At 39.1% G+C, this 26,734-nt stretch overlaps 2 protein-coding genes across 2 annotated transcripts in view; one reads left to right on the forward strand and one right to left on the reverse strand.

The window, feature by feature from the left end:
• NBAS (NBAS subunit of NRZ tethering complex) overlaps window positions 1-2,575 on the reverse strand; it is a 183,678-nt gene extending 181,103 nt beyond the window's left edge. The window contains exon 1 of the mRNA XM_055713511.1: window positions 2,237-2,575. Coding sequence (XP_055569486.1) covers window positions 2,237-2,380 — 144 coding nt within the window. The 5' untranslated portion in view covers window positions 2,381-2,575. The remainder of the gene's footprint in view (window positions 1-2,236) is intronic.
• A 3,207-nt stretch (window positions 2,576-5,782) lies between these two features.
• On the forward strand, window positions 5,783-26,103 carry DDX1 (DEAD-box helicase 1). Its single transcript, XM_055713900.1, has 26 exons — window positions 5,783-5,903; window positions 7,887-7,938; window positions 8,915-8,978; window positions 9,691-9,720; window positions 9,984-10,080; window positions 11,864-11,911; window positions 12,029-12,112; window positions 13,028-13,111; window positions 13,539-13,615; window positions 14,855-14,927; window positions 15,040-15,116; window positions 15,901-16,015; window positions 16,525-16,663; window positions 17,634-17,694; window positions 18,870-18,968; window positions 19,656-19,745; window positions 20,344-20,532; window positions 21,559-21,610; window positions 22,066-22,212; window positions 22,938-23,029; window positions 23,570-23,642; window positions 24,082-24,154; window positions 24,273-24,315; window positions 24,538-24,633; window positions 25,351-25,471; window positions 25,781-26,103. The coding sequence occupies exons 1-26, from the start codon at window positions 5,888-5,890 to the stop codon at window positions 25,909-25,911; spliced, it is 2,223 nt and encodes a 740-aa protein (XP_055569875.1). The 5' UTR covers window positions 5,783-5,887; the 3' UTR covers window positions 25,912-26,103.
• The last annotated feature ends 631 nt before the right edge of the window (window positions 26,104-26,734 follow it).

Genomic DNA, 26,734 nt, shown 5'->3' on the forward strand with positions numbered 1-26,734 from the left:
AACCTGACTTTACATGTTCATCACAGGGCTCATCCTCCAACAGACATAATTACAGTCGTTAAGTGCTCAGCACTGTGCAATTAAAAATGCATCATCCCAAATGAGATAATAGAAAATTAAAACAAAGTCAATAGAGCCCTGTGAAAAGTCTGTTCTAAGGCCTTGTTTTGTATCCTAGGTGACTGCGTAGGAAGACACTTAATTCATTTCCCATTGCAGCAGTCAACTTCCTTTTTCCCTTCCTGCTGTTCCTCACCTCAACCATTCCAAACCATTCAGTTCTACAGAAGTAATGCAGGGAGTGTTCTGTGACTTCTTCTGAAAAGTGTGACTAAACCAGGATTTAAAGAGACATGTTCCAAAAGGAAAGTCACAATCACCTAAATAATATCATTGCTAAAGCAACCTTAAGGTAAAACCAGAATCATACTGAGAAAATAATTTGTTTGCCTATTATGTCTGTGTAAAATCAATTTCCCACTAAAATTGTAAAAAGAGTATCAGAAGTGACCTTGGCTACTGACAGTTCTCAGGAATGTAAATCCAAACAAATTACATAGCATAACATTTTCAGCCTTCCTATTTCTGCCATTGAAGATGGGAATTATCTTGAAAATAAAGTAAACGGGCAAGAAATACAAAGTTTAAAATACCCTGTACCATTTGCTGAAGTTCACAAGCAGAATTCTACAATGCATAGAAATTCTATCAGAGCAGATGAGGATCCCAAGACTGTGGTTCCACAATTACTTTATATCAGCATACCCACACGCTGCCACTGAAGGGAGGTCTCACACTTCACTCAGCTTTGACTGAAACATTATTCACCCCACTTGGTACATGAGCACTAGGATGACCACTCAAGAAAAGGAAACGAAACAACATGATTGTTTCTCAGACTAATTGGTTTTTAATCAACTAACCATACAACTTCCATACTAATGGCAGCTGAAGAGAAGGGATACTTGTCAGAAGTGTGCCCCCTTTACATAGTTGGTAGAACCAGTCTCATGCCAGCACACCGAAGTCCTCCTCACAGTTTACAGACATATAAATTGCTTTCATATGTTGCTAGAAACAAACACAATTTACCATCTCTCAGAAGCCAGTTAAATAAAAATAGGTGTATCTGTCTACTCACTTATCTGAATAATCTATAAAGTTAGCAATTGGTTACACCACAGTAATATTTTCCAAACACCCATACCTGTTACTGCAACTGAGGACTTACAGATCAAGAGAAACAAACAAAATCACTTTCTGATAAACAAAAACATATTTTTATGAGAATGGCTTTAGTAATTATAATAGGTACATTCTTCCACCTGTAATTTTTTACATCTTCTCTGTTCAGATGTTCTCATAAAGCATAAAACTTTGTTAAAATACATTCATAAAGTACTTTTAGTGGGAAATGCATTAACAGCAGCAGCGGACTTGAAAGTTCCTACAAGAAAGAAAACCATATTGCTTGCATATTCCATGTCCAAATCAGACAAGAGCAGACATAGAGGCAGCTAGTTCAGCGTATCACAGGATAAAAGACCAAAAAGCAAAGATGAAAGAGCTTTTTAGCTTTTCCACTGACCCATAAAGAAGAGCAGACAGAAGCAAACAAAAATTTTAATACAAGAATGACATTTTCTCATCTTTTCAGCTTTGGCATCAGTTTGTGTGCCTTGTGGATACACTGTGATACAGTTCTCCTTTTTAACCCACTTGTGAAAACACAGGTGAAACCACTGCGATGCACAGGTCTAGAGAGGGATGTGGTTCTCCTCATGCAAACTAAGCTCAGTACAAACCTCGCTTGCACCAGGACAGCTTCCACTGCTCTCAGCACAGCTCTTTGCTGGAGATGAGACCCCTCACGGCTTCCCTCCCGTCAGCTGAACAGCAAAACCTGACACACACTGCTCACGGGCCACGAGCAGGAAAAGCTCAGAGGCATCTCGGGCGGCAGAGGCGAGGGTGACAACGCGGGAACCAAGCGACGAGACCACGTCAGGGGCAGGATGACCGCACGGAGCCCCTTCAGTGCTTGCCTCTGCTGCCCTCCCCGCTCCTGTGCCCATCAGGAACGGAGCGGGCAGCCCGGCGAGCCTCCCCGGGGCTACGGCCCGGCCCCGCGGCCCCCAGGGCGGGCGGCCTCCCCCCGCCACAGTCGCCACCCCCGCCCGCGCCTACGTGGCCGGTCACCTCACCCGCAGCCCGGCCACGCCGCGGCGACACACACCTGCACCTCCGTCTCCGGAGGCCACTCGGTGTTAACCAGCAGGTCGTACAGGATATTGCCCTTCCCGTCCTCCTCCTCAACGGCACCGAACATCCCCTCCTCTCTCGGCACCGCTTCGCCCCGCTCCCCGCCGGCAGCGGCCATGCTGGCCTGCTCCCCGCCCTCCCAGCGCCGCAGCAGCGACGGCGCCCGGCGGAGGCCAAACTAGTAACGCCCGGCAGCTGCCTGGGCCCGGCGGCCGTTAACTCTTTCGGCGGCGGCGCCGCGCCCCGCTTCTCGCCTCGCGTCGGGGCCAGAGACCGGTGCCTTCCCCGCCCGAGCGGGTGCGGAGCGCTGAGATGGCAGCTGCTGCGGGGGAAGCTCGAAGCGGAGGGCCGGGCAGCGAGGCCAAGGAAGCCCTCCCCGCCTCAGCCGCCGCCCTGAGGGCCGGCAGCTCGGCAGACCTCAACCTCCCCTCTAAGCCGCAAGGGGTGGCACGCACTTTAGGGGCAAGAAACAAAAAGAGGCAGCTACCGCATATGACATATGGTGTACACCTATAGAGAGCATATACAAACAACCCTGGAGATCCACAGCTTGCCTGCTGCCCCAGGGGGCCCCGGAGGCCTTCTATCCAGCACCCACCAGTGCCCGGTGGTAAGGAGCCACCGGGGCCACCCTGCCGGCATGGCGGCCCCGCTGGCTGGCGCAGCCCCCTCAGCGGGCCTGGCCGGGGACACACCTGCCACTGCAGCCCTGTGCCAGCTGTCCAGAAGGCTGATACTGAGAAAACTTAGGGCAAGGAACTCCTGATGTGGGCAAGGCCGGAGTGTGCTAATTAAACCCTGACCGAATAGGGAAAAACTAATGGGGGCGAACATGGCCTATGAAGGCACGGACTCCAGTTGTGGGTGTAACCAGGGTCACCTTACTGTACAGAGAAGCTCATATTTATATCTCTGAGCCCAGATACAAATTCCAGCTGTAAGTACTACCAAGCTCACAGCAGAAACCATTCATGCAGTTATATAGCTATATATCACTATAAGCATGCAGACACCTGCGGTGAATGATGAGACGGGACGCAGCTTGATGCAAGCAAGATGTCAGTTTATTAGTGATTTTCTTACAATTATATACATTTCTACCTTCTACATCTTACACACTGATTGGTTAAATCTTAAGCGTAAAAAACACTGATTGGTTGACATTTAAGGCACACTGTTAAAACAATAAAAACTGATTAGTTTACCTTGTCATAGCAACAATTTCTATTCTAAGATTAGGGGTTTTCTTCCTACCTGACTTTCGTGATTAACAGAGTTCCTTATCAGCACTATCCGTTCCCTTGTCTGGCTACTTGTTCCTCTTTGTCCATCTGGTTGCCATCTCAACTGCAAGGGCTCAAGAGTCTGCGGTTAGCTTGCTCCTTTGTTCCCAGGGCTTGTGCCCTACAAGTTCTAACACGTCTCTATTCATCAGGCTAACAGTACTTGGACTCTTGTCCTTGAGGCCTTGTCCTACGGACACCTATTTGCTACTAGATAACCATGTTTATCTTTCTTAACTCTCCTTCACAACACCCAGCTGTTCTCTCATCTCCTGCCAGATCAGACATTCTCCATCCTCCTCTCATACATCTCTCTTCAGACATTCTCTATCCCCCTCTCTCTTATCTTCCATCAGTAATGGTCAGACATTCTCTGCACTCCTCTCACACATCTCTCTTCAGACATTCTCTATCCCCCTCTCCCACAGGAAAAAAAGCAAAAGTGACATTTTTCTCACAAATTTTTCTTCCAAGCTTAATGACACTATGTAGAGCTAAATATTTCAGTCCTACAAATGTTTGCGCTCATAGAGCTGAGGTCTCTCACACAGGTAAAAATAAGCCTGTTTATAAGTTACTATGAAAGTACTGAGGTTTAAGTCTCTTTCCTGCGACTTTATAAAGCGTTTGTAATATTGAAAGAAAATTATCTCACACCCTATCACTTCTGCTTCTGTGCTCTAAATTTAGCTTGTGTTTAGTAGCCTTTTAGTCCTGTAGGCAGCTGTGCAGCCTAGAATTAGGTTAAACTAAAAATTAAATTCTGAAACTAGGGATTCAGGACAATGTGAAAGCTGTGTTGGGTACTTGGGAAACACTTCAGGAAGAAACAATTACCAAGGGAAAAAACGTTTTCTGGCTGTCTCTTTGCTTAATTTTTCTTTAACTGTATTTGACGATGTAACTTGTAAAGCAATGGCTAAGTATCACCTCCTGTCTGTAAATTCCAAATGCTTGTGGGAGATTTGTAGTAAATTACACTCTGGGTGCCACGCCAACAAGCAGTACGATGTATTGATATCATGGTCTGCCTACTGTGATTTTCTCAGATTCACGGTCTAATCTGTAGATTATTCATATCTCTGTTTTTAAAAATTATCAGATTTGTCACTTACCCAAAAGCAAGCAAAATAATGATTGACAGATATAGCGAATAATAGTGAAAGTAAGCACATAAAATTCAGGTACTCCCAAAGAAATTATTAATGTACAAGAAGACACTGTGATGCAAACGGCCTGGTACTAAAGTTATAAAATACCTGCTGTATTTCTCTCTGCATAACACCTGGTTTCTACAGTGTAAGTCAACAGTCAGTAGGGCTCAGTGAGTGTTTTAAAAAAGGTTTTCAAATAAACTTCCAGGGCAAAACCAGTACTCGAATTGTACACACTGGTCAAGAGAATGACATTGTCAGATATGTTGTTGTTTATTTGTCCTTTGAACCAGATGTGTCTGTATGTGAAGCCTGCCTTAGTTGTGTTTCTCAATGGAAAAGAGTAGATAGTATTTTATGCTGTGCCCTCCATTTAGCAAACAAATGCACCGTTGATTCATGGTGTAGATTTAGAAAAATGTAAAGCTGCAATTTTTCTTTTGCAATCTGATTTTATTTTTATAATAACACCCCAGAAATTCTTGCCTTTTAATTTACTAGAAATTATCCTAGAAAGATTGTGCAGAATTTGGGGAAACTTCTGTAGAAACTGGAGAAGAATGTATCACCATTAACTTATGTCTAGAAAACATAAATTGGTGTGTGTTACCTATGTGCAAAGGTACTTCAGTTCCTATGAAACTCTGAATACTTTCTGCCAAACATGCTTATTGTAGAAAACTATGCAAACATGAATTACACCCATGAAATGCAAAGGTGACAGTGTTGTATGCAAATATAATGCAGGTTCTCATTGCAGACACACACTTCGTGTTTAAAACATAAGTTACAGTGGGTGTAAGCTATATTATCTATATGTTCTCCTGCCTTTGCTGCCTGCGTGAAGCCGTGGTCACAGGGCTCCGCACGACAGACTCGAGCTTTGATTTGCGGGGGGGAAGCCACACCATGCATTCAGAAAAGTGATAAAATCGTGAGCCTGCGCGCACCCTAAAAACCCGCAAACAGACGAAAAATAATTCCTCCTTCGACGCTGTCCTTGGTGCAGCCGCTGCCGAGCCGTGCCCGTGCCTGTCGCTGCGCCCGGCGGGAGCACGGACCGGCCGCAGCCGGAACCCGCCGCCCGGCACCCCCGCCGCCCGCCTCCCACCCGGCGCCATAAAGCCGCGGACGCGCCTTGCGCTTGCGCTCGCGGGGCCGTGGTGGTTGGCGGTTCCGGGTGCCAAGATGGCGGCGTTTTCGGGTACGTGGTCTTGGATCGGGTGGGGGCCGTCGGCTGTGTCGCCGGCAGCAGAGCACTGGGAGGGAGGTTTCTCGCCTCAGGCCTTTGCCGGCGTCTTGTGGGGATGGCGGCTCCCGGTCTTCCTGCGGTGGACGAGCCCTACTAGCGCCGTACGCAGCCCCTCGGGCTTGCCCCCCGTGCGGCATCCTCTAACGTGTGTATCGCGTAGCAGGCTTAAGGTCGAGAGGCCTGTGGGGGTGTAGGTGCTCTACGCGTTCCTTGGGCTTTTGCAGGCCTTCGAAAGGGGTTATCAAAATGGATTTGCTGGTTTTGGTGCATATGTGGTATGCAGGTATCCGGCAAACGGGGCTGCTTGAAAGTCAAGACTCGTTCTTCGGGCTGACTGGTTGCTGTAACAGGAGGCTCATGAATATTCTGTGTATTGCAGTGGATGATAACTTCGAGTAGCTCTGTTCTGTGATATGGTCTGAACTATGTGTGTAAACTGTAATCTACGGTGAAGGAGACAGCATTGCTGTCGTCCCACCCCCCCCCCGTACATACATGTACACGCAGGTGACCAGTCAGTGTTGGGGATTAGGGTACTGTAAAGTTTCAAAGTATATGAGGGTTTTAATTTGTTTCTTTTAACTGAAGCATCCTCTGTAGATTTAGAGATGAGTTTATTTGCTAGACAGTAGCATAAATTTGGTTGTAGTTGAGGAAAATGTTGTAGTTACATTGTTTGATTAAACCCTTCTTCTGTATATTGACTAAAACTATGTGAACTGGAAGGATATTAGAAATCTAGGGATTTGTATATAATTTGCAAATAGTAGCTATTTTTATTATTATGAAAAAAGCTTTTTGCTTATGTGGATTATCTAATTTTGTATATAGGTTCATAGGCTGACCCTTGAAAATACTAAAGCTTTCTGAAATCATGTTAATCATGTTTCTTACAACATTTGTACTATAGTAAATGGAAGAATAATTTCTGGCTACATAGATATAGATCCATATATGTCAGCCTGGCTCTGTGTGTGTAGGATATGTGAAACTCAGCATGTGACAGTGTAAAGGCTAGCAGGTGAAAGATCCCTTTAGAAAGGTATGTATTTGTACTTAAATTGTTCTAGAGTAACCCTATGCACTTGAGAAGATAATCAGCAGCTAAACTGCTATTTTGATGGTATAATACCATTTTTTGGGTTGGTTAAGTCTGCTTTCTTCCCCCTTTCCTCTTGCCCTTATTGAGTAACTGCAGGCCTCTTCCCCTCCCCTGCTTTTTTTTTTTAAGTAGAATTTGTTGATCAACATACTAATGTTATTACATGGGTTCATGTTTAACTTGTCTGAGGCATGACTATCAGACCTTGATAGGAGTTTGCCGGAAGGGGTATCCAAGGAAAAAACCTTTCAAAGTTAGATGTGGTTAGTAACTGTTTGAAAATCAAAGCATTGTCTAGTTAATGTACATGCTCGAAGTGTGCAAGGCAAGATTTAGTGAAAAGAAATCTAAGTGTTACAAATTTGAGTCTTTATAGGGTACAGGTTTTTTCTTTTTTTGAAAACTGTTCCCATCACAACTGTAGAGAGAGTCAGGATATTTGTGATTTAACAAAGCTTTCTTTGTTGTTTGCATGAGCAAACGTGTTTACTTAAATGTGCAAAACCAGTTTCCTTAAATATGCAAAGATAAGTGCCTTGTCCTTGAAATGTTACTCCATTCCCAGTTTTGTTTTGCTGCTATGTCAGCACCTGCCCTTATGCCTAGTATATGCCTGACTTAGTGGGCTGTAAGTGGGGACAACTGTTGAAACTGTATGTGGGGAAGGGAGAATGTGTTTTTATCACGAGTTCCATAGAGAAGGTTGCATGTCCTGTTGCCAAAAAAAGTGCTTTTTTTATTTTTCTCTGTAGTTGGAAGTCTTGACACTTGGGAATCATTTAGGCTATATTGAAGTAAATAACGCTGCTTGTTCCTTTTTTCTTGTTTTACAGAAATGGGTGTTATGCCTGAGATAGCTCAAGCAGTGGAGGAGATGGACTGGCTGTGAGTAGGAAGGCATTTGAGCCTTGCAAAATCTGATTTGCCTTTAAGCAATACATGACACGCTTCTTAAAATACCTTTGCTGTCACATTAAAACAAAGCAGTTGAGTTTTCCTTTAACTGTCATTGCAACTCCATGCACCACTTTTTAGCGTGAATGACTGAAGAACACTTATTGTGTAACATAAAATCTCGGACAAGCAAAGCATGACTGCTAATACTTCAATGTTATTTTTCTGACAAAAGCCTCCGTGCTTCTGATTTGTTTATTAATGTATTGTGGGATTACTGGATGTAAAATACTGTCACGTAGCTTATGCTAGTTTAGTAAATGTTTTTCAGACTGTGATCTGAATTTATATTCTTCAGAGTTGATGCTTGTGTATCAGTGTTCTACAAAAGCTGTTCTTGGTGTAATTACTTGTTTGGCTAAAATATTTCTCTTCAGAGCTTGTTTTGAATTGTTACTCAGAATGTTATCAGTATAGACAATCTTATTGCATGTAGTTCTTTTCTCATATGCATGGTATTAATTAGCTGTGATTGTCTGAAAACACTGGTTGCATTTAGCTATCTTTACTTTCTTTTCCAGTATTGAATAGCAATCTTCCAAATGATGGCTGTGTAAATGGCTTTAAAAGTGAAACTCACATGAAAGGAAAACAGAATATATAATTAATCTGGTTTTTTTTATACTTTAGCATAGTGATGAGATGTAGCCCTCTTGTCAGTGTACAACTGAATCCACTGCATCCCCTAGTCGCGTCCTGTCAAGGTGTCTCCTGTTCCAAGCTTTCCTTGTTAAGGGAGTCCTTTTCCTTAGCTGCAAGCCAGAAAGTGGCCTGCATTAATGCATAAAGCCATTTACCTGTTATTTCCCATATTGCAGGTGACCATGGTTTTTGTGAGTTCCCATGTAAGCAAAACCAGTTTTTTCTACTGATAACGCTGGCTTGTGTAATGTGTTCTTTGCTGTAGTCTTCCTACAGATATCCAGGCAGAATCCATTCCACTGATCCTGGGAGGTGGTGATGTACTTATGGTAGGTATGCAGGATAGCCCGATTCCTAGAAAGCCTATGTCTTTTAATTGTTGTTTGTGTAATAGATTTCCTTCTTTCCAGAAGGATCCATAGTTAGACTAGGTCTCCAGCCCTTCTTCAGTAGAAGGTATAATCTTCAGCTAAAAACCTGTTTTGTCCAGCTGTTGTTGCAGATGGGATTAATTCTCATCAGGCTTTATTTTCTGACTACTTGACAGGCACTGCCTTATGAATGACAGCTATCTGATTTAATCTACTTTTCTTTTTGTTGTAAATACCTGACACAGATCTGCATAGAACATGACTGATGCTGCCTAAGCAAATGCTTTGGTATTGATAACCTTGAAGATACCAAATTAGTATGGCTTGTTCATCGTGCCTTTTGCAGCTCGGTGTGTTCTTGATTCTGTAACCAAAGTAATGCTTCCTATAATCTTGTGTAGTGCCTCTAGAGATCAGACAAACAGTTTTTCTAGTGGGCCTTGGAAGTTTCTGGGGTTTTGTTTTTTGTTTTTCTTGTTAAGTCTGTTGTAAAGGTTTTCCCTGTTTGTGTTTGCATTTAATTTGTGTGAAGTAATGGCATTACTCTATAATGTTTTTCTGTATTATACAGAAGTAAAATTAAAATTAATTTATTAAAATAGAACAGTAGAACATTCCTTACAGTGGAAGTTGCAGCTCTGGTTAAACTCTTAAATTTTTCTTCCTATAGGCTGCTGAAACAGGGAGTGGAAAAACTGGTGTAAGTAATCAAATTCAAATTAACAGGAAATAAGTCTTTAAGTGGTGAGAGGTGGCTTGTGTGTATGCATACATACAGGGAGAATGTGTATATGTTTGTATATGTGTTTAAGCAATATTATTAATCGCCTTTACAAGCATATGTGTAGGCACATTGGAAAGTGTTTCTGGCCCTGGATATTGTACCTGAAAACAAGGCTGACTGTATATCTGGAAGTATCTGTATAATACAAGCTGTGGAATGAAAATAACTTTCCCTTTTAGGCTTTTAGCATTCCAGTTATCCAGATCGTTTATGAAACGCTGAAGGACCAGATGGAAGGCAAGAAAGGGAAAGCAACTATTAAAACTGGTGGGGCAGGTAAGTTAATAAGTGTCACACTCCTCAAGTTTCGAACTTAAATCATACAGATTCAGTCAACTCCCAAAGTGAAGTTAACCTAACTTGCAATTAGATAAGTGTTTTTTCCTTTATTTGGAATAATGTATATGGAATGTCATCACACCAGATCTTATAAACCAGTGAATGTAAACTTACTGGTGGAGTCATCGAAAGAACTGGGGCATGTTTTGATACTGCAGTCTCTCAGTAATGCTTGTTATCTTCATGTTAAAGCTAGCTGATCTGTAGAAGAATGAAGCTGGGTTAATTATCATTGATAATATACAGTGGTGTGTTGGTTGATGTAGATAGGGTGCAGCTGTGGCTGGTTCTGTTAAGAGGTTGGGCAGCCAATGAAGAGAGCAGCCAAGGAAGAGAGAGGAGGAAAAAGCAGAGAGAAGAGGGAGAGAGTGCACCCAGGATGAGGAGAGCTTAGGAGAAAGCAGCAGAGGGACTGGCATGAAGAGTGTGTTGGTATGAGATGGTAAAAGACCTTGTTGCAGCTTGATAGTTTGGAGAGTGCTGTGACACTGATCCACACAACGCTTCAGTGTTATTCTGAAAGCCATACTGGTTTAGTGCTTTGCAAGATGTGAAATGGTAGTAGTGTCCCGCTTAAAGGAATTAAAAAAAAAATCTTCAGTTGTAGGGATGAATGAGACATCAGCAGTGACACCCCACAGTTGATTTAGGCCTCTTAAGTAAGCTTGAGCAAAAAGCTCTTCTAGACTCAAACTTTTGTGTGGCTGGAGTAGCACTGCAGTATGTCTTTCAATTCTGTGCTGCATAAAGCTGTTGCTGTTCCTTTTGGCACTTGGCTAGATGCAGAGGCTGAATGACATCTTGAGTTGCTGCAGATTTGAACTAGTAAACATTGAACTCAGCAGGAAATGCACAGGGCCAGAACCCACTGATGAAAAATGGATTATAATGGTGACAATATCCTCACAGTATTTGAGGATCTGTTGTACATTTGTTTAAATAAGCTTGCAACTTGAAAGCTACTAACAATGTCCAGTCCATGGTACTTACAGATTTATGTAAGTGACAGTAGCTGCAGAAACAACACTCTGAAGATGTTGCAGAAGTTCTCATCTTTCAGCTTTGTTGTAACTACTGCTACAGTAGTGGTGAACAGTAAACTTTAAAAGGAAAAAAAAACCCAACCTCTTTGAAAGAATGTAATGTAAATACGCTCAGTTAATCCTAATAGAAATGGTGTCTAGTTTAACAAAAAAAATCCTTATATTGTGAAACATCTTGACTTACTGCAATATGTTATAGGGCATATGAAAATAAGTCAGAGATTTTATGTGCTGTATGTGCATGTATCTTAGCTCTTCAGTAATTAGATAATCTGAAAAATATTTTAATGTAAACTTGGAACAGAAATAGCAAATACATTTCAAATGTATTGCTCTTGATGTAGTTTTGGATATTTTCTAGCTGATTTTAATTGTGATTATGTGGAACTCTAGCTTATTTTGTTAATGTCTTCATTGTTGTATTTTTAAGTAACTTCATCTGTGTGCTCTGTAATGAAATAATCTAAACCTTTCATAGAATACCTTTGTATTATGCATCTGTGTCCCTCCAAGTTGGATGCTGTCGTTTTGACCTTGTATGAATTGTATTGGAACAAAGCTGTCTCACCAGGCAGCGAAGCCAAACACTGTAGAGCCAGTGTGAACTTCTAATTTGAGTTTTCCAGTCTTACCTTCTTGGTTTAATGCTTGTTTCTTTTGCTGTGTTTCAAACTTAGTGCTCAATAAATGGCAAATGAACCCCTATGATAGAGGATCAGCTTTTGGTGAGTTGTCTTAATGCTTGCTTGGTGAAAAAAAAAAATAGAAGAAAGTATCCTTTAAAATTTATTTTAAAAGCAGTTAAGCAATTTCTTTAACTAAAACTATCTTGTCATTTTCAGCAATTGGATCAGATGGTTTGTGTTGTCAAAGCAGAGAGGTAAAAGAATGGCATGGATGCAGAGCAACTAGAGGCGTGACTAAAGGTAGATACAAAATTCTGTATTTTGGAGACTTCTAGAAAAGTTTCAACTGAAATGTCTGCTTGTCACCCATTGTTGTAGATGGTTGCATTTGAAACTTCTTATCCATCTGAGCAAATGTGCAGTTACTCACTTTGCTGGCTGAAGGCTTTGGAATGGCAAATACCTCTGGTTTGTTCTTGTGTTGTAAATTACCTTTTACTTGATAGGGAATTGAGATAGAGGAGACAGAATCGTAACTAGTATTCACTAGAACTTATTTTATCAAGGTGTTATCAATAGGAAATAGCTACTCACATAGTACTTCAAGTTGTTTACTTGCACACTTGACACAGATACATGCATGCACAGATTTCATGGTTATGTGGTTGGAGCAACAGCTGAGAGGCCAAACTCCAAGTTTTCACTTGGAAGCAGAGTCATATTGAGATACTCCAGTGGTTCTAGGTGGGTGTTCAGAGAGACCCTCAGTCTCATTTGGTCAGGTGCACAAATAATCCTGTAGTCTGTGTGTACTTAGCAGCTAGTTGGATGTGGTTCAAGTTCCATAACCAGTTGTTGATGTTAGTGCATACTGGTGGTCTTGTATGTAAGTTTATTTGGCAGACCCCCGGTGCTGTGAGTTTATCAGTTCTTGTGGATTCAATAGAACCAGGGCTTCTCTAGCTTCTTTTGGAGCCTTTTACACACTCTCTCTCAGCATGTACTACTTTTGTCTTTTGCCTGCTGTTCTCTGTTAATGTTTTTTACATACATAGGTACCTATAGAACCTTTTCACACTAACACAATAGGGGATTTTGACACTTTCAGCAGGGGTGTAGGTGTTAGACTTCATGGCCCTGGAAGTAGCCAAACTGAACCACCTTGATGAAACTGAAACTTAGGTGTTGCTTAGACCCTTTCTTTCTCTCTTAAAGGTAAATACTACTATGAAGTTTCCTGTCATGACCAAGGCTTGTGCAGAGTCGGTTGGTCAACTATGCAGGCTTCACTAGATTTGGGTGAGTTTACTTCAAAAGAAGAATCCCCTAAAGAATTTTCATATTTGCATGGAATGGCTGGAGTTGTGCCCTACTCTGGCAGAGAATGGGCTCTTGGTGAAGGATAGCAATATTGGGGAGCTTAAAAGTTTCCTGTAACAGGAAATAAGTTTAGGTGGGGGCAATGTTTGTCTTTTCTGACTTTCCCCTTTTATTTCAGTTTTTTAATTGACATTTTAATTTTTTTAATGAAGATAACTGGAGACTAGTAAAATCAATATTTTTATAGCAGTACATTTATTGTTTTAACATACATCAAAGCTAGAAATCTTCAGCACTGTGTATTACTATTTTACATGGTAGAGTTAGAGGCTTCAATTGCAGATACAAAGAGGAAAAAACATAACCTGTCAACAAAAAGGTGAAAAGCTATACTTTTTGTCTTTAGGCACTGATAAATTTGGCTTTGGCTTTGGTGGCACTGGTAAGAAATCTCACAACAAGCAATTTGACAGCTACGGTGAGGTAAGCTTGAATTGCTTATTGGTAGAAACATTAGAAGTTTTGCATGTTGATTCTGTGCTGTAACAATCAACTGTCTTTCATAGTAGTACTAACTTTTAAGGGAAGATCACTGGGCAAAAGCACCATGAAACATTGAAGCATTTTTTGATAAAAGCGTTTTTAACAGATTTAACAAAAGCAGTTATCAACTTGAGGCTTATGATTGTGGCTTGAGTGCAAATATGTTGACTCTTACTTAGAAGATAAACCTTTTTTGTGTATTATGGTTAGAGGCTGACTGATCACTTGGATTTATTTCTTGACTTATGTCAGTCTTAGCTTGGATTTGGCGTCTAAGTGAGGATGTCATATCCTGTTTATTAGTAGTTAAAGCTGAAGTAATCTCAAAACTTTCTAGCATTTAAGTCTGTGTTTTGACATAGTAATAAGATGTAGTTATTCACGCTCTTTTGCTGGCTATTGAGTTGTGTTTGCTATTAGACTGTTACATTAATGTGTGCTTCTGAAACTGTCTTTCAGGAATATCTGTGGTGGGTTTTGTGTAGCATGCCAGTCAAAAGTTTAGATGTTTAAGCATATTTTATATAAAATATGAATAATATAGCAGAAACTCTGGTATCTTTGTGGTATTAATGAACTTTCAATGCCTTAAAACCTGCAACTTCTATGACTGTTTTGTAGCTTTTTCTATAGTAGTGACTTCTAAGCTGTTGAATTAGAAGCAGAATGTTTTGAATACCTTCATAATGAACAGATTTCAAGATACTTAATGACTTACATAGGTACTGCATGCATGTTATGTATACTTTCTCCAAGACTTAGTCTTTTTATATAGTCAGAATACAGGTTTCTGTTGCTGTGCTTGGTGCTTCAAGCTTAGATATGCATTGGCTAATACATGCATGATTAATGCCCTTTTCCATAATGCATAATACTTCCAGGTAAATTACTTAAATTTATCATTGTCAAAGTGTGTGGTTTTAAAGTAAATTTAAAGCAGCAATAAATGCTTAAATATCTAAGATAAATTGGGCAGCTTACAGAAGATTTGTAGTAAAATAAAAATATACATGTTATTTACAGTGGTATTACTGGAATAAATTGAACTTGCTTCTTAAAAAATCAGCATTTAGTAGGGAGAAGTGGGAAAACTGTAAAAGTTGACAGAATATAAGCACCAAGTTTCTTAATACACTGAAGCTAACATTTCTTAGCTTCACAAACTACTTTTTCTTATAGGAATTCACTATGCATGATACGATTGGATGTTATCTAGACCTAGACAAAGGACAAATAAAATTTTCCAAAAATGGTAAGTTTTATCCACTACTTTTGAATTTTATTGGGCTGCTTGTATTGGAGGAGGGGCAGGGAGGGGAATGCAACACACCTGCAAAGTCTGACTGAACTAACCCTGCTTTCAGGGAAGGACCTTGGCCTTGCATTTGAAATCCCACCACACGTAAGGAACCAAGCACTTTTTGCAGCTTGTGTACTGAAGGTAAGTTAGGAATATCACAGATGGTGTAAGGTCACAAAAATTGGTCTAGTTTTGGTAGCTACTTATGTATAAAATTTCAGAGCCACCTACAATTGCTGTAGTTGTGCTTGTACACTATCTGCTTTTGATCCACTATTATTTCACTCCTGGAGAGGTCACCAGTGTGTTAGCTTTGAGTACTGTTAATGTTTAAATTCAAATTGAAATACTTATATGCTATTCTAACCTTACATTTATAACTAATTGGTAATACCAGTGCTACCTCGCCTGTATTAAACTCTGATATACTGTGATTAAACAGATACAAGCAAATAAATTGAAAGTGCCAAAATTCCTGTTTTCCTTTATTTTCAACTCTAACATTACAGTTGGGTAGCAGTATGTCTTTCTGGAGTTAGTATATCTGGGATGATCTCTTACCAAGTAAAGGTTTTAGCAGAATGTTCTCTTGGTCAGAGAAATGTACAAGTCAAAAGTGGTTTTTTTACTAAATTGTTTTGTCATTGAAAATGAATGGAGCATAGAAGTTCAAAAAATGTTTCCTTGATTATGTAAACCTGGGGATATTTCTGATGTAGAAGAAAAGAGTTTCAAGAGCTAGAACCATTTATAAAATGTCTGGCAGGTTTTAGGTAAGTTAGGAAGGGAAATGTGTAAGATGGGAGAAAATGCTGCCTTCCCTTCCTGGTCTAGATGCTTTCTCATGGGGAAATTAATCATGGAAGTGTTTCTCACTTCATGGGATCTCTTGAATCTGTATGACACAACTTTTTTTGAAATCTAGAATGCTGAACTGAAATTCAATTTTGGTGAAGAAGACTTCAAGTTTCCACCAAAAGATGGCTATATTGGTCTTTGCAAGGCTCCTGATGGCAGTATTGTAAAATCACAACACTCAGGTAGGTTATATATTTACACTTTTCTCAGTTCTATATTCAGATTGTGTTACAGAGTATCTTTTGATCACTTTAATTGCTTGATTACTGCTGCATTCAAGGTCTTACAATTATGTTACTGGTAGAAATATTAGTGCTTTTAAAAAGTATTCCAGATCTTCATCTTAAACCACAAATAATCTAACACTTTGAATTTAGAAATGCATCAGATAAAGAGAAGTTAGCAAAGTTACTGAAGTGTCATCTTGCAAGTAACTGTATGTTTAAGCTCTGCAATAGAACTAATCATGCTGCATGGCCAGTATACCCACTATCATTGCAAGATTCACTTGTAATCTCTGAATATAAATCTGAAGGTATTCATAATTGAGTGAGCAGTAACATGATCATTTAATGGAGCATTTAGAATCATTAGGGTTTAGACTATTAGTAGAAAATCCAGGTTTGTTTCTAGTAAAAAAATTCTGGGATAGGACTAAATTTGTCTTAAATGTCATGTGTTTCTCACTTAGGAAATGCACAAGTGGTTCAAACACAGAACCTTCCAAATGCTCCAAAAGCATTGATTGTAGAACCATCAAGAGAGCTGGCAGAACAAACTTTGAACAATGTGAAGCAGTTCAAAAAATATGTTGATAATCCCAAATTAAGGTAACAGTGGATCGATTATAATTGTATTTATGGTATTGTCCATGGACATGAATTTGTGGGGGGATGTGGGGTGTTCCACTCTGTAGCAAAGTGGACATTACTCTGCAGTGCTACTGATAATAGCCTCAGTAATACCTGCTACCAACCAACCTTCTGGCTTTTCAGCTATAATCAGACCAGATGTGTTTTGTCTATGTAGTGCATCTTTCTGGTATGACAAATTATTTGGTTTTTTCTGCACTTTATCAAAGGTGTATGTAACTTAATGTTTTTAATCAAGAAAAGCACGTGTTCTGCTTATTGCCCTTCTCTTCTGAGCCATCTTCCTATGCCCCCCCACCTCCCCCTGCCCTTGTTTTATTTATTTTTCATCTCCAACAAATAGTTACATACAAGGTGTGTTCAGTTTATATTAGTGTGCTTGCAAGACAGCTGTTGTGGTGATTAGCATGGAGGTGCAATTCTGAAATGCATCCTCTACAAGCTGCTTTGGTCTAAAGTTGTTTTTCTTCTGACTGTGATTATAAAACTTAAATGAACGTCTCCATATTCTAAACTGTAGTCAATTTACAAGAGTATTTTGCCAAAATTGCAAGGGAGTAGCAATGGGGAGAGGCAAGCTATCATGTAAGATTCGTTTGGTTATCTGCTCTTTACATTTCTAGCTTTCAAGGAACAGATTGTTTTTTAAAATGAAGTCAAGGAGTTAAGGTGTTTAATACAACTCTGATAAACTAGTCAAATTCAAATACAATTTGGTAACACAACTTTCATGTCTTAAGTTAAAATATAATACACTAATATGAATGGACAAACTTAAAAAAAAATATCCTGCTCTTTTGTTCTTAAAAATACTGTTCAGATCTGGTAATAGTCAATTACTAATAAAAGAATCAGTTTTCAGCCAGATGTTTAATCTATCTTAATATGATAAATAAGCAAGTATCAAAATACGTTGATGTAATTTCAGGGAACTGTTGATTATTGGTGGGGTTGCTGCAAGAGATCAACTCTCTGTACTGGAACAAGGAGTAAGTTTGTGTTAATGTGACTTAATAGTTTGGATTCTGAGTAACTCATAATGTTGCCAGAGAATAGTAATGGTGCTTCTTGTAATTCCTGTAAACCTGATGAAAAGAAATTGTGCAGTTGATGGCAAGCTCATGTTGCACTGAGCTAGCACTTGTTGCTTTATTTCCATGGCAATTGTCAACACAAATGCTTATAGTACTTGGTCAAATTCTATTGAAGCCTGAGTAGATCTGAAAATTTTAAAATAAAGTTGTGATTTTTGCCATTTGTGCTTAACCAACAAGACTGAGATAGTTTTCCTCTTAACTTCTGCTCCATGTCTGTGTGAACAAAACTGGCCTGCTATTATCAGGGTCGACCTACACCACGAACCAGTCTTACATAGAAGGAGCCAGTCTAGCTTCAGCAGCATGGGATGTATAATCAAATCATTCATGCTGTAGGGATAGCATAGTCTTTTTTAATTATTATGATTTTATTTAAGAGTTGCTTTTGGAAATGAGACCCCATCACAACTGATAAATTTTCCAGTGGCTCTAGCCGCAAAAAATGCAGATGTTTTTCTCCTGAGCAGGCTTGAACTGGAAGATTGCTAAACTTTCATGTGAATGCTAAATTCATGACAGTGAACCCTTCCATCTGGCAAAATCTTAAGTTATTTCTATAGCTGATAGACTTGATATGTATACTTTCACAGTAAGAAAAGTTGAATTTATTTTATACCCATTTAAAAACAGATCTGTTTGTTGGCTTCAGATAACAAGGTTTAACACAGCTTGGGAAGTGGGGGAGGGGAGAAGGCACAGCACTTCTCAAAATAAGGGAAGGTTTTTTACATGGGGCAGATTCTTCTAATGAAAAAGCCCCAGAATAGAAATGCAGGTTGCCCAGAGAGGTGTTGATTTGTCTGTCCTTGAAGATACTGAAAATTTTATTGGGCAACTACCCAAAGTAACTTGGGAACTGTTCTTCATTTGCATGTGATGGTGGGAGTGGAGGCCACATGACTCTTAAGAGATTCTTCCAACCAAAATTGCTCTAGGATTCTATGAAGTTGTAATAAATAAAAGATAGGGCATCATACTGATAATTGTATCATAATCTTTAATTTAGATAAAGCTGGTAATGCCTCTAGTTAGTTATGGGACCAGTTCATACTCTTTGTGTTTCACAGGTGGATATTGTCGTTGGAACTCCTGGAAGACTGGATGACCTGGTCTCAACAGGAAAGCTTAATTTGTCTCAAGTCAGATTCCTGGTTCTGGATGAAGCTGTACGTAGAGAACTAAGTGATACTTAAGTTCTGTTCTTAAATGCAGTATGTCATTCACTAAAAGAGTCAAGTGAAGCATCATTGTTCTATAGCATTTGGTACTTCAGTGGAACAGCAGCTAGCTACCTGTGGGCTATTCCAGGTTTATCTTGTTTTGTAATCATAGCAATCTACATATTTTTCCCCTTATAGCCTCACTTGTAAAGCTGTTTGAGTTATTTCTGATTCAGAAATGTATTTCAGGCTGTAGTCACAAGGTCGTAAAGTCTGCTTCTGTCACTGTACAGGGAACTTGAAAGGACAAAACCAAGATAAGTGTGTTTTATTATCCTGCTGCATTGTCTTGAAGGCAATGACTGTTGTAGTCAATATGCTGTGAAATGAGTGCCTCTAATCAGTTATAGTACAACTGAATAATCACAAAGATGGAATGCCTTGGGTTATTAGCTAGGAGAAGCTGCTGAGACAGATGTTCAGTTTCTTGTGAAGCACAGCAGATGTACTTTGGAATATTCCAGATGTTTACTTTTTTCTCCTTAGTAGTAATATCTCAGCCTGACATTGACCTGTCCAGCTAATCAAAAGAGAACTTCTGAGCCTACAAGTGTATTGCCTATTTAACTTAAGTGTATAGACAGAGAAATGACAACTAAAAATTGCAGCTTTATTTCTTTTATTCCCATGTAGGATGGCCTTCTCCTCCAGGGTTACTCAGATTTCATAAATAGGATCCACAGTCAAATTCCTCAAATAACTTCAGATGGGAAGAGACTTCAGGTATAAAATTTGTTCGTGGTTTTGGGTTTTTTTTGTGATGGGTTTAGGTTTTGGGTTTTTTTGTTTGGGGTGGGTGTATGTTGTTGGGGTTTTTTTGTGGTGTGCACTGCTTTCAATTGTTGACCGTTACATGGCATGGAGCTTGCTGCTTTGAAGTAGTTTGTTATACCTCATGTTCAAAACTAATGCTTGTTCATTAGGTTCAGTAATGGCTTGTGAGTATGTATTAGCATCGTAGATCTTGAAGCCAAGTGTTTAGCAGTATTTGAGTTACTTAGATGTAAATGTATCTGAAAAATGAGTGACTACATACATTATGATTTCTAATGCTCTAGTAGTTTTGATTCATGTGCTCTTAGTAATTTTGCTTTCTTCCTCCTAAATGATTGGGGTGTTGTAAGAGAAGAATTAAAGTTACTCTGTGTCTTGACTCTTGTCAGCTGGGTCATTCCTGTGATGAGGAAAGCTGGTCAGGGACACTTTCTGTTGTGCTACATTATGGTATTCAACTACATAACTTGCTTCCAGCTCTTGTCTGACCTTTCATGCTGGGAGAATCTGATCTTCAGTGGTATCTACATGGCTTTTTTCTTCTTAGGTGATCGTGTGCTCTGCAACACTACATTCTTTTGATGTGAAAAAACTATCTGAAAAGATCATGCATTTTCCCACCTGGGTTGATTTGAAAGGAGAAGATTCTGTCCCTGAAACTGTACACCATGTAGTTGTGCTTGTAAATCCAAAAGCTGACAAACTCTGGGAAAGGCTTGGCAAGAATCATATCAGAGTAAGTGAAAACTGTTTGCCCATGTGTACTTATTAGGCTCCAGTTCTGAAGAGTAAATGTTGTAGGACCTTTGTCAGCTGTTGGCATAACTTAGTATCCGAAATGGCTTGTTCCATTGTAGTCAGCATTATGATATTGGTGATGTTGTAACATAGTTTCTGAACAGCACATTCTTACAGACATGATTAAGGAAAATCTTGATAAAATAACATTCCAGTCTGTACTGGAGAACAATGACACTGCACTGCTTTTTCACTCATTTCACAGCTAATGAATCTGTGGCCTAACTGCAGCTAGCACCTGTGTTTTCCAATTGATCAGGAAGAAGTAAACCTTCCAATATAGATCATTCTGTTGAGTGGTTTTTGTCTCAGAGATGAGCTATTTTTAGAGGAATGGACTTAATCTTAGACTATATTTGAGACTAGTTTAATTTCTACATTAACCTGACATCTATTCATGTGAGAAAGTGGTGGTTGTTACTGAAGTCCTTAGTTTTTGAGTTCTGAATAACCTGGGACTATTTCTTTCTCAGCAACTCTTACACAGTTACAATTGATAGGTTTTTCTTAACCTTGTTTTCTCTGGAACCTCCCTTTGTCAGGTCTGTTAGGGCCTTTTCCCTAAATCTTAGCATTAATTTATTTTTCTTGGGTTTTGTATCTGATTCAGCCTCGCATAGGGAGAAAAGATAAGGAGCAACACTGTATATGATTTAGCCATGCTTATAGTACATTTTTTTCATGTTTGGTGGTATGGCTTTTAATTCATCACTTTGTTCAAAGGTGGTTTCTATTCAGTGTCTACATAAATAATTTTATTGTCCTTTGTTTATGAAAATTTTGTGTGCTTAAACTCAAGACTTTTCTTCAGCTAAAGGTAGATTAGCTTATCTGGTGGGAGAACAGAATGCTGAGATGACTTTTAAATTTAATTTCTTGCTAATTATAACTTAATGGAGTTCAGTGTTTCCTTTGAAGTATGGACTGACTTCGGGGGCGGTTATTTGTTTGTGTTTTTTCCTAGACTGATGAAGTACATGCAAAAGACAATACACGACCTGGCGCTAACACTCCAGGTAATCAGCAACACTAGTTAAATAATAGCTTGTGAAGTAATCCTTTGTAAATGTTACAAAGTAAAGCTAAATTATACTAGATATCAGCCTCGAGTCTTGTTCCTCCAAACTTTTATTTCTACACTTTAGTAGTTGTGAAATGTGTTTCTGTAATAAGGGAGGAGAGAAAAGTACTTGAACATTCATTTTTGTGGGTATGTAAACAACAGGCGTTTGGTGTGCATAAATAAACCTGAAACTCCTGAGGAGTTTTGTCCTTTCTGTATTATACTACCTTGGAGCAGGGGAACATGGGAGTGTGTGTGTGGGGAAATTGCAAGTCTAGCTCACTTTCTTTGCTAATAAAATTTTATTAGTCTACTGAAAGGCTAGAGAAAACTTCAAATGTATGCCATTCAAAGGCTCTTCATACTCATAAACAATTTGACTGAAGTAACTTTTTTACTTTTACTTAGAAATGTGGTCTGAAGCTATTAAAATTCTAAAAGGAGAATACACCGTTCGGGCAATCAAAGAACACAAGATGGACCAAGCCATTATTTTCTGTAGGACTAAAATAGACTGTGATAATATGGAGCAGTACTTCATCCAACAGGGCGGAGGTAATATTTTTCACAAAATAGGAAAGTGAGCACAATGTTATTTCAAAGCCAAGATGTTATGGTAGAGGGCACTGGTATTTGGACTTCACACAAATAAAATTGTGCTTAAGGTTTTTGACATACTGACTGGGTGTAAAATTCAGGGTTGGGTAACAGGCAGCTGCAGGGATGCCCCGTGTGGGAGGAGGCAATGAACTGCATTGTACCTGTTCCAGCCAGCTTTGAAATGACTGGAAAAAATCCATCATGCACCAAAATTTGAACCAATGAGAGCAGTATATGTTTCTGCTTAACTGTTTATATGAAAGTAGTAGTTGCTATGGGCAGGAGACATGGGAAGAAGTGTGTGTACATACAAAAGTAAGTACATAAGGGGAAATGTGAGAGAAAACACAGGGGCACTGAAAGGGGATGTGTGGGGAGAAAGGTGAAGACACAGGTCTGGAGAAACAAGGGAAGCTTAGATTAGGGAAGGAGTAAGGAGACATGCCTGCATAGACCTCCTGGGGGGGGGGGGGGGAGGGGCGGGGAAGGTATTTTTTAAATTGTTTTGTTTTTCTCCAATGCTTCTGTCAGTAATTAGAAATCTGTATTAATTGGTAATAAATTAGGTGAAATTACCCGTACTCAAGACTTCTGCTCACAAAATGTACTTTTTTCCAGTTCTGTATGGTGTTGTGTCATAACTTATACATGAAGTTATTAATGCATAACAACCCTTTCAGGCCCTGATAGGAAGGGACATCAGTTCTCATGTGTCTGTCTGCATGGTGACAGAAAGCCTCAAGAAAGGAAGCAAAACCTGGAAAGATTTAAGGTGATGCAGCAGATTCTTGAAGCTTTTTTCCTCACTTCCTGGTACCTGAAATCATATGTTAATTTGTGTTGCTAGTTCTCCATTTAAAGAAAACTGTGTTCAATTGACCTATGACCCCCTTCCTAAAATTGGGAGGCACAAGTGGAAATCTGTACTGTCGGTCAATATGACCTTTGAGCTGTCACTGACAGGATTGTTGAGCTTACTTTTAAGTAAAACCTGTATTTAAGCTCCATATCAGATTACATTGTTTTTTAGTCTTTGGTTTTTGAATATTAGAAAAAGTTATTTAAATATTAGACAGTTTGATTTTAAGCCATTCATTGATGTATACTTGCCTTAGGCTGTTGGGGAAAGAAATAAGGATGTAAATCGATCAAGCTGTTAATGTTCAAAAAGCACTGTTGCACTGTGGAAGAGTTTTAAAATGTACAGAAACATTTCCAAGGTGAAGTAAATGCAAATGACTACTGTTTCATTGCCTGGGATTTAGCTTGGCTTATTTAGCACAACAGTTCTTTACAACTATGTTTTTTGTAGAGAGGAGATGTCCGTTTCTTGATCTGCACGGATGTTGCTGCTAGAGGAATTGATATTCATGGTGTTCCATATGGTAAGACTTACCTTAAGCTAAGCTATTGAATTGCATACGGCTTCAATGTATTTGCAGTTCTGTCAACTAGTTAAGACGGGTATATGACTTAAAGCTTCATTTTAAAGAGTTGCATATGTTAAAGGCTTGAACTAGGCAACTTTTAATTTGATTGTTCAACATACCTTCTCAGATTCTCGATGGTGTTCTGCATTGTTGGGGATTCTTCGTTTTTTCCACTCTTGTCAAAAAGTAATCATAGAGAAAGCAATTTTATAGTGCAGGCCTTCAGTGTAGGTATTGCAGTTAATGACACCTGTAACCTGCTGTAGTAGAATATATAAGTATGTACATGGGCTAAGGAGAAGCATTGCAGCAATCAAAATCGCTTATTTTAGGTGTCTAGTCTGTGACCTTAGCTCATGTATCTTGTATTCTCTGTGGATTGTGTGTATCTTAGTTATCAACGTCACACTTCCTGATGAAAAACAGAACTATGTTCATCGAATTGGGAGAGTAGGCAGAGCTGAGAGGTATGTATGTGTTCAGACTAATCACCATGTTTTCTGAATTTTTGTTGTTGTTGTTTTGTAACTTGGCAATAGTTACTGAAATACATTTTTCTCTCTCCCTTCTCCCCTAATACTTCAGGATGGGTTTGGCAATCTCTCTTGTAGCAAAAGAAAAAGAAAAGGTAATTACACTCCAAAGCAAAATTGAACAGAATTTTTTTTTACTCTTCTATCCACAGCTGATGTCAGCCTTTTAATATCCTTCATTGGAAAACTGCTTGTTCGTTCTTGTTTAATTGGAAGGGAACTTAAATAGCATGAAAAAGAATTCAGACATCTATAGTTAATCAAAATGAATGTACTCAACTATTTCACAAAGCTTAGTTGTTTTCCTTTATTTTTAGGTTTGGTATCATGTATGCAGTAGTCGTGGAAAAGGGTGTTACAATACTAGACTGAAGGAAGAAGGAGGTTGTACCATATGGTACAATGAGATGCAGGTAAATGTTTTGCTTAACCAGAATATTCCAATTCCTCTAGAAGACTGGGATATAGTTCTTGTTTTAGCAGCGTAATTGAAATACAAAACCTCCTGATTCCATTTGAAGAAGAAATTAGAAAGTGATACTTATATCTTTGATTATGAAAGCTTATTTTAATACTTCCAGTCAATTCTATCACTGTCAGCTTCTCTATAATATTATAATCAAATGCTTTTAAGAGTTACAGGATGTAAGTTACACATTTTTGTTTAGGTGGTTTGTTGCAAAACTATAACTTAAAACTGTTGTTCCTCTAACCTGGAAATAGTGTGTCACAAGCACATTTTTATTGGGATTTGTATGTCAGGTATGAACGCTTGTTAAATTCACAGTGCTTCCCTTCTTTCTACGTTAAAGAGGGGCGAATGATAGGTCATCCATGGCAAAATAAGCTTGGACTGTGAGCTCTTCAAAATAAAGTAGCCCCACTTACATAAGTAGGATAGTATGTAAAATAAAGGTTTCTAGGTGGGGTAAAAACATACTGAAATTGGAAATGAACTTGTATAGTCCATTTGAGGAAAAAAATGTTAGTCTATGGTGTCTGTGACAGAGTTGTTGTGTGTACAACTCCTGTTGAAACTACTTGAATGTGACTATTCGGAACACTAGTCTGACTGAAGTCTTGGACCATAGGAGTACTTTGTGACTTTGTTTTTTGGTGTTTTTCTTAAGTTGCTGGGAGAGATTGAAGAACACTTAAACTGCACTATTGCCCAAGTTGAACCAGACATAAAAGTACCGGTAGATGATTTTGATGGGAAGGTTACATATGGGCAGAAGAGAGCTCTGGGTGGTAAGTATTGAACTACCCTTGAGTTACCTTGTTATGCAACACTCAGTTTCTTGGTTGTCTGCTGTGTAACTACAGAATGATAGATTAAAAAAACCTGATAGTTCTTTGCTGTCTTCTGCCTATGTTACATGAAGTCCATGGGTTGCAAGCAACCAAAGGGCATGTATGCCTGTGGGTTTTTTTTGTTTGTGCTTTGTGTTTAACAGGTTAATGAAGTTACTTTAACTTTCTGAATGACTGGTTGAGCATTATTATTTCTGCTGAAAAATGGCTTTGAATACATCATTTAGATTGGGTCTCTTTTGGCAGGTGGACTGTATAAGGGCCATGTGGATATTCTGGCTCCTACAGTACAAGAGTTGGCTGCCCTTGAAAAGGAAGCGCAGACATCTTTCTTGCATCTTGGCTATCTTCCTAACCAGCTGTTCAGAACATTCTGATTGTGCCACAATTGAGACAAGGCTTGAGTTAATAAATGCTCTGCCCTGCAAATACAAAAATCCCATACTGCCTCTGAGTAGCAGTAGTTAAAAAAGGATTAAAACTAAATGTACTTCTTGCATGATGAAGAGTGTGTTGAAGATTAACTGGTAGCTGTTGAATTGATAAAATACAACAAGTCAAAGATGAAATGGTTTCTTTTGCTTTTCTTTTGCCTTGCTTTGAGGATTAATTTGCGGAATTGTTCTTTGCATAGCTTTTTGAGTCATTGAAAATATAAGTTAAGCAAATCTGGAAGGAGAGTGTGATTCTTTGTAGAATATATGTTAAAATGATTTAATTAGCTGTGTACTGAAACTTTTGATGCTGGGCTTTCTAAAGATGCATCCATATTCAGACAGCTATTTATATTTAAGATACTGAAGAAGAAAAAAACTTCCTGAAGTATCTGCTTTTGGTTGTCCTAAAAACTTAAATCAAGTTGATAACTGTTTTGATTCCATAATACTAGACTCTTCAAAGTTGATGTCTTAAATTTCTAAAATTGCTCTTGTGGCAAGAATTCTACAATACTCTGAGTTTATAGGAAAGTAACATGCTAGTATTGAAGCAGTTCATAAATCTTTGGGAAAAGCTTTTTCATGCAGTATAGGTTGAAGTATGCCTCTTGTGCACCTTTCAGGCAGGTTGAATTTGTTCAGATGAATCTACTTTAGTCTGATCGGAATTTTTTTTAGCTTCCTTTTTTTTTTCCTTGAGTGACTCCTCTAATGATACTTAGATCTATTTCAATGACTTTGCCTGCAGATTGTCACCTAAAAA

This window comes from Falco cherrug, chromosome 6, assembly GCF_023634085.1.
Source record: "Falco cherrug isolate bFalChe1 chromosome 6, bFalChe1.pri, whole genome shotgun sequence".
Taxonomy (NCBI): Eukaryota; Metazoa; Chordata; class Aves; order Falconiformes; family Falconidae; genus Falco; species Falco cherrug.